This window comes from Pteropus medius, unplaced genomic scaffold (assembly GCF_902729225.1).
Source record: "Pteropus medius unplaced genomic scaffold, Ma_sr-lr_union100, whole genome shotgun sequence".
NCBI lineage: Eukaryota > Metazoa > Chordata > Mammalia > Chiroptera > Pteropodidae > Pteropus > Pteropus medius.
Window position 1 is genome coordinate 386,750 of NW_024349519.1, and position 8,241 is coordinate 394,990.

General features: G+C 37.4%; 2 protein-coding genes across 2 annotated transcripts in view; one reads left to right on the plus strand and one right to left on the minus strand.

The window, feature by feature from the left end:
- Positions 1-8,241, minus strand: part of LARP4 (La ribonucleoprotein 4) — a 150,130-nt gene that overhangs the window by 91,948 nt on the left and 49,941 nt on the right. The gene's annotated exons all lie outside the window — the stretch shown is intronic.
- FAM186A (family with sequence similarity 186 member A) overlaps positions 1-8,241 on the plus strand; it is a 51,919-nt gene that overhangs the window by 29,942 nt on the left and 13,736 nt on the right. The window contains exon 4 of the mRNA XM_039882070.1: positions 5,357-8,238. Within this exon, the coding sequence (XP_039738004.1) occupies positions 5,357-8,238 (2,882 nt within the window). The remainder of the gene's footprint in view (positions 1-5,356; positions 8,239-8,241) is intronic.

The window sequence follows — 8,241 nt, forward strand, 5'->3', positions numbered from 1 at the left end:
TTTTTTTTTTTTTTTTTGTCATTTCGTTTTAGGTGAGCTGACCCCCCCTTTCAGTATTTCCTGTAGTGCAAGCCTCGTAGTGGAGAATTCCCTCAAATTTTCTATGTCTAGAGAGGTCTTAATTTCTCCTTCATATCTAAAGGAGAGCTTAGCTGGATACATTATTATAGGCTGGCAGTTCCTTTCACTTAATAGTTTAAATATGTGATTCCATTCCTTTCTGGCTTGTAAGATCTGTGCTGAGAAGTCCGATGATAATCTCATGGGTTTTCCTTTATAAGTTACTGTTTTCTTCTCCCTGGCTGCCCTAAGAATTCTATCTTTGTTTTTGATTTTTGATAACTTCAATACAATGTGTCTTGGTGAAGGCCTTTTTAGGTTGAGATAATTGGGTGTTCTGTTGACTTCTTGAATTCCAAGCTCCAGTTCATTCCTTAGATTTGGGAAATTCTCATCTACTATTTGTCTGAAAATGCTTTCTAGTCCCTGCTCTTTTTCCTCGCCTTTGATAATGCCCATTACTCTTATGTTTCCTCTCCTGATAGTATCAGCTAATTCTTGTATTTCTCTTCCATTATTTTTCATTCTTTGATTTCTCTCTTCCTCCTTCTGATTTATTTCTAGATTTCTGTCTTCGATATCACTGATCCTTTCCTCCATTTGGTCGACTCTATTTCCCAAGCTTGCTATTTCATTTTTCAACTCTTGCAGAATATCTATTCTGTTATTCTTGAGTGTTTCAATCTCCTTGCCCTGCTCATCTAGTTGTTTTTTCAATTCTTGAAATTGTTGATATGACTCATTTCGGATCTGAGTTTTTCAGAAGTACCATCCTGAATTCTCTGTCATGTAAGTCGCGTATTTCTATGTCTATAAGCTTATTTTCTGGAGATTTTTCTCTTTCTTTCTGTGATACTTTGTCGCCTTAGTTGTTCATGGTGTTTAATGGACTATTTCTCAGCCTAGGCATTAATGGAAGTGTATTCTGTTGTTTTTCCAGAAAGAAGATTTATTATATAAAGGTCTCTCTTCAGCCTGCTGCAAAGAAGGTGCTTTTCTTTTGGTTTCCAGTAGGTAGTGTCTAAGCCTCTTGGATCCTTGCTTTCTATAAATCCTACATAATGTCTTTTTAATTTTCTTGTAGATTTAATCACACTTGCTACTCTCAGTTTCAGTCACTGTCAGTGTTAGCGACAGTTTCAGTAGCATTTGCTCAGATTCCCCTGGGGCTCCATGGTCATCAGTCTCGGAGGGTATGGGGGAGGGCCCCTCTGGGTTGGTAGTTGGAGGCTGTCGTTCAGCCTTGGTTTTGCTACTGGGGGTTGGTAAAAATCAACTGTTGTTTCTCTGCGGTCCCATCCTGATTCTCTGCTTTCTGTCCTGATGACTGGGCCCTGCTGCTGGCTATGTAAAAGTCATAGAACTTCCAGGCAGGGCTGTTCAGGGAAGTTGCCGCACCTTCTTCCCTCCCCCTCCACCTGCAGGGAGCTCCAGAGGCTGTGAGAGGTAGCTTCAGCCTCAGCAGCATTTGCTCAGATTCCCCTGGGGCTCCATGGTGTTCAGTCTCAGAGAGTATGGGGGGAGGGGCCCTCTGGGTTGGGAGTTGGAGGCTGCAGCTCAACCTCAGTTTTGCAACCGGGGCCACTAAAAATCAACTGTTGTTTCTCTGTGGTCCATCTCTCTTCTCTGCTTTCTGCCCTGATGACTGGGCCCTGCTGCCAGCTGCGTAGAAGTCACAGCACTTCCAGGTAGGGCTGTTCAGGGAAGTCACCGCACCTTCGCCCCTCCCCTTTCTCCTGTGAGGAGCTCCAGCAGATGTGAGAGGCAGCTTCTTTATTTTTCTCAGTCCACCGCTTGACATCCGGGTTTCTGACCTGTGGTAGTTCTTATGCACAGATCCACGTTCGGACATGCTGGTGTGCAATTTGTGTGTTTTTTGTTCAGTTCTAGATGTTTAGCTTATTGTTGTTTCAAGGGGAGAGATCTGAGGATGTCTCTCACTCTGCCATATTTCCCACTGTGTTAACTTTTTGTATGCACATATATTTTCATTTCTTTTCAATAGATACCTAGGAGTACAATTACTAGGTAATTTATCTCTTGCTAGTAAATTTATGTTTAATTTTTAAAGAAATTGTTAACTGATTACCCAAGTGATAGCACCATCTTACATTTCCCATCAGCAATGTACTTGGGTTTCAGTTTCTCAATATCCTTGACAACACTTGTTAGTGTCTGTCTTTTTTATTATAGCCTTTCTAACAGTTTTGAAATGATATCTCATTATGGTTTTAATCTGCATTTCCCTAATGACTAATGATGTTAAGCACCCTTTTATGTACTTATTAGCCATTCCTATATCTTCTTTGATTAAATATCTATTCAAATACTTACTCATTTTTATTATTGAGTTTTAAGTTCTTTATATATTCTGGATATAAATTCTTTATCAGAAAAGTGATTTGCAAATATTTTCTCCCAGTCTAAGGCTTGTCTTTTCATTTTCCTAATCTGAAGCTCCAAAGTGTTTAATTTTGATAAAGTCCAATCGGTTTATCATTTTTTCATCTATATATCATGGTTTTAGTGTTGTATTAAAAACTCCTATCGGTCAGGGTTCAACCAGAGAAAAACAACCAGTAGATTATATATGATTGATATACCTACTTGCCCATCCATCCATCCATCATCTCATTGCAATACGGGAACATACTTTGTTTCATGTCAATCTTTTTAGATTTATTGGGACTTGTTCTATAGCCAAGCATATGGTCTACTCTGGAGAATATTCCATGCATGCTTGAAAATAATATATATTCTGCTGTTATTGGGTGGACTAGTCTATAATTGGTTTATATTATTGTTCTAGTCTTCTATATATATCTTTACTGATTTTCTGTCTAGATGTTATGTCCATTATTGAAAGTGGGATATAGAACTCTCAAAATATTATTGTTGTCGATTTTTCCTTTTAATTCTGTCAGTTTTTGCTTCCTGTATTTAAAGACTCTGTTATTAGATACATATGTTTATAACTGTAATAGTTTCCTGATAAACTGACCCTTTTATCCTTATAAAGTGTTCCTCATTGTCTCTAAAACCATTTTTTTGTCCTAGTCTATTTTATCTGAGATTAGTATATCTTCTCCAACTCCCCTGTGGTTACTGTTTGCAAGGTTATCTTTAAGATGTGTTGCTTACAGTTGGATCTTGTGGTTTTATTTAAAAAAAAAAAAATACAATCTAGCAATCCCTGACTTTTAATTGGAATGTTTAATTCATTCGTATTTAATGTAATTATTGATATGGTTGGAGTTATACCTGCCATGTTGCTGTCTGTTTTCTATATGTCTCATATCTTTTTCCTCTTTTTCTGCCTTTTGTATTAATGTACACAGACATTTTCTAGCGTACCATTTTAATTCCAGTTTTTCCTATATTTTTGAAGTAATTTTCTTAGTGATTGCTCTAGGGATTGCAGTATACATATTAAATTATCACAGTCTGCTTCAGATTTGTACTAACTTAATTCCAGCAAAACAGACTCTGCTCCAATAACTCTACTCCTTTCCCCTGCTGTATTGTAATATGTATATAATGCATATGTTATATATGTACGTGTTATAAGACCAACAATAGTTTTATAAATATTGTTTTATATGATTGCCTTTTTAATCAGTTAAGAGAGGAAAAAGAAAAATATTTTTATTGTCTTTTATATTTACCTACATATACTGATGCTCTTTGTTTCTTTGTGTGAATTTGAGTTATTATCCTCTTGTGTCATTTCCTTTCAACCTAAAGGACTTCTTTGGTATTTCTTGTAAGGCATGTCTACTAGCAACAAATTCTTTCAATCTGCTTATCTGAGAATATCTTTATTTCACTTTCATTTTTTAATAGACTGTTTTTAAAGGTAGTTTTAGATTTAGAGAAAAATTGAGAAAATAATACAGAGTTCTATATTTCTCCCCATAGTTTTCACTGTTATTAATAACATTAGTATGATACATTTGTTATAATTAACAAATTAATATTGATACATTATTAACTAAAATCCATAATTTATTCATAATTCTTTATTTTGACCTAATATCTTTTTTGTTTCAGGATCCCATTCAAGGTACCTGATTACATTTAGTTGTTACATTTCCTTAGGCTTTCTTGGCTGTGACAGTTTCTAAGACTTTTCCTTGTGTTTGATGTCCCTGACAGTTTTAAGGAGTACCAGTCTTCTCTGTTTCTTTGCATGCCTCTTTTATGTTGAAAATTGGACATTTTAGATTACATATTGTAGCAGCTCTGGATTCCGATTCTTCCTACAACCTCCAGGGTTTGTTTTTGTTGTGTTTTTGTTTGTTTGGTTGGTTGGTTTTTAGTGACTTTCTTGGACTAATTTGATGGAGTTTGTCTCTCTCACAGCATGCAGCCACTGATATCTCAGCTCAGTTTTTTTCTATTTTCTTTTTGTTTTTATTTTTAAGCCTGAATTCCTTGGGGTCACCTTTGCATCAGCATAACTTAATGGTAAGTCAATGACTAGCCACTCACTCAACCAGATTGACCCAATAAAGCTTCTATTCTTTGCTAATGGATCTGTATATGGGTTAAAAAAGCACTGTTTTAGACAATGCCCCTAATCATGGGTTTTTCCAAGCTTTGTACCACATGAAATCAACCCCTTCAGGCAGTAGAGCTGTCAATACTCACAGCCGGCGTCACTCTAGTAGAACTAATAGGTCATGAGTTGGGGAGTTGGAGATAGGGGCAGCTCCAGACTAAAACATCAAAGACTTCCACTTCTTCTCTCACTGAGGTTCAGTAATTTTTCTTGAATAAATGCTTTTAAATTTGTGATGTGCCTTTGGTCAATTTCCAAAGTCCTAAAATGGTTATCTTGGGCAGTTTTGTACAGTATTGTAATTGCTTCTCATTCGGCCATTCTGGAAATTGCTTCAAATGTTTTACTTTAGTTTGTTCTTTGTGATCTTTTTGAAAGAACCAAAGTTAGCTTTGACTCAGAAAAAGGAGCAAAGAAAGATAGGAACCCAATAAAGAAAATGGAAAGCACCAAGCATAATCGAAGCTAAAGGAAAATTTTGGCTTACATTGTGTCTAATCCCAAACTTATAATGGAAGGTAATTTGAGGTCCTAGCTGAGTTCTCCTAAATTCTGGAAGCAAAGTTCTATGTGGTTGTGGAAAAAGTTATTCTTTTATTTTAGAGCCGAAGTTTCCTGAGGAATCTTTATCCTATAGCTATCTGTTAATTCAGGCTAACTTCCTTAGGCTTAAACATAGATAGAGCACAGCACAAAATAAGAAATACAATCTCATCTTTTGTTTTTTACTTTTAGCATCTAGAGGTACTCTATGGAAATCTTGGAAAGAAAGAGTTATAAAGCGACCTGCAACAGCCCATGCTTTAAGACCAGATCAGATGATTAGTGATGAATTTGCAACAAATACAAAGGTTTCAGAAATCCAAAGTATGCTACAGGAACTTGTAGGTACTGCAATGTTCAATAAATTGGAAAACAATGCTATTAAATATATATCATCAACAATAGCAAACCTTTCTAAAGCATTGAGTACACTAAATGATGAAGTAAAAGTTATTAACCTCCAAAGTGCCAACATGTATGTAAGTGAGACAAGTGAAAGAGAAAAAGAGCTCTCTCTGAAGATAATAGAAGATCTCAGTGAAAAAAATGAAATGCTTCAGCAGAAACTTCAAGATGCAGAAGAAAAATGTGAGCAACTCATTCGATCCAAAGTATCTATAGCTTCTCCCACATCAACCTTGAAAATATTATCTGAGCTTTCTCCACAGACATCCACGCCCATTAGCAAAGCTGATAAAGAAGACAGTATGGACAATATTTTGACCAAAGAATTAGAAACTATTGTTGATGAGGCCCAAAGAAAAGGGACCAAAGACTCGGGGATCAAGTGGGACTCAGCTGTTTTACATACAGCCCAAGTTGAAACGACTCCAGATTTAACTGAAGAGCAATCCCCTTTACCTGAAAAAAAACAGAAAACACCTTCTGAAGATATCACTGAAGATAAGATATTACTGAAAAAAAGTGATGTCCATCAGAAAGATGGAACTGACCAGTATCAATCACAGAAAAGAAAGCATAAAAAAGTACCACGTGTACATGAGATTTCTGGATCAAGTCTGGGTGGAAATGAAGGTAAACAGATAGTCTCAGAGACCAAAGTTGACTACCACTTTGAGCAAAAAAAAATGGAAAAGAAGAATAAAGAAATAAAATCCTTTTCTGAAGCCAAGTCAAAATCATCCATTGAATCAAAAGGTCAACATGTCCCTGCTGATTTCCCTTCTACTGACACAAACAGCCAAGGTGGCAAAAGTGGAGCACGTAGTACATGGGAACAACCAAAGATGGTCAAAGCAGAATATTTACTTAAGAAAAGCCAAATTTCTTCAGAGGATAAAAAGGAGCCAACCACTGAATCAACAGGCAAAGAGAGCAAAAGTGAGAGGGACAGCCAAGCGGAACCATTCGGGTCAGTCCAACTTGATTATTCCTCTGAGAAATTAAAAGCAAGAGGCAAGAAACATCAAAGCTATTCAGAAACTACCACAAACAAAGAATTAACTGGAGAGGACACATCATTGTTTACCAAGAAGTTCAAGTCTCATGAACGTGTTAAATCAAAACCTAGGATAACTAAAGAGACTTCAGAATCTACCAGATCTCTAGGAAGTTCAGATGACAAAAGTGAACAGAGTAACCTAGAAGAATTTCAGAAAGCCATAATGGCTTTCCTGAAAGAGAAAACTGATAACATAAGCAAGCCTTTGGATAAAAAGACTGCACCAGAAAAGCAGTTACTATTAAAAAAAGCAGAAGTTGAAAACTTAGAAATTATAAAGGCAAAAATGGATGAATATTTCCAAAATGTGGCTGAAACTGTAACAAAAATCTTGAGAAAATACAAAGATATAAAAAATGCACAACAAGTTGGAGAGAAAGCTATGAAACAAAAAAAGGTAGTCTCATTTAAGCCAGAATTGCATTTTCAGAAGCCAATTAGTGCAATGTCTGAAATTAACACCTTACTCTCAAATGAGAGCATGGACCCAGCAATTCGCAATTTAATAGAAATGATCTTGACTGAAATAGAAAGTGAAAGAGATGCTCCAGTAATCTCAGTAGCGGAGAGAGACCACAAGGAGAAGGAAAAACAAAAGCAGAAGGAATATTTGCAAGAGGGTCAAGAAAAAATTTTTGATATGAATCTTAAACACCACTTACAAGAAGAAAAGAATCTCTGGAAGAAGAGACATGAGATAATAAATAAGAACATGGAGAAGGAAAATGCATGGCTCCAGATGGAGGGAAAGCAAGAACAGAAACAAAATCAGTGGCAGGATGAAGAGATAAGGAAGGAACAGCAAAAACAGAGGATGCAAAAGCAGATTGAGCAAGATGAAAAGCAAAAGCGAATGGAAGAGGAGGAAGAGCAACAAAAGCAAAAGGAGCAGCAGCTGAAAGCACAGGGCCAAAAAGTCAAAGAGCAAGAGAGGCCCTTGGAGAAGGGACAGCAGATGGGGCAGGTTCAGAAGGAAGTGAAACATCTGGAGCCGGAAAGCAGTCAGAAGAAAAAAAAGAAGAAGCCAATGAGCAACGTAGAGGACCATGAAGGGTGGCAGAAAAAAGCAAAGGATCGGATGAAGATTAAGGAGGAAAATTCTAAAGACCTAAAAAAGATATTCAGCCATGCTTCAGTGACATTGTCTCCCAGGTGGAAGAACATATGGAATGATGTATCCCAGTTACACAAAAGGAAAGAGTTCCAAGTGAATCTTGAGACAAAAGAGATTCTTTCTGATGAAAAGCACCCTATACCAATTACTTCTCCCACCTCCACACAGTCTTCCTTACCTGGGCCCTTTCCTATTCTTGAACAGTCTCCCACAAAATCCATCACTGTCATTCCTGAGAAAACCAAGGCACTGAAAATCACTCCCACCTCTGAGCAGGCCCAGAAACTGGGGAGGCTTTTCACCCCTGAGCAGGCCCAGGCACTTGGGATCCCTATCCTCTCTGAGCAGACCAAGGAACTGGGGATCCATTTCACTCCCAAGCAGGCACAGGCACTGGACATCACTCTCACCCCTCATCAGGCTCAATCACAGGGTATCACTCTCACTCCTCAGCAGGCTCAAGCACAAGGGATCACTATCACCCCAGAGCAGGCCAAGGCA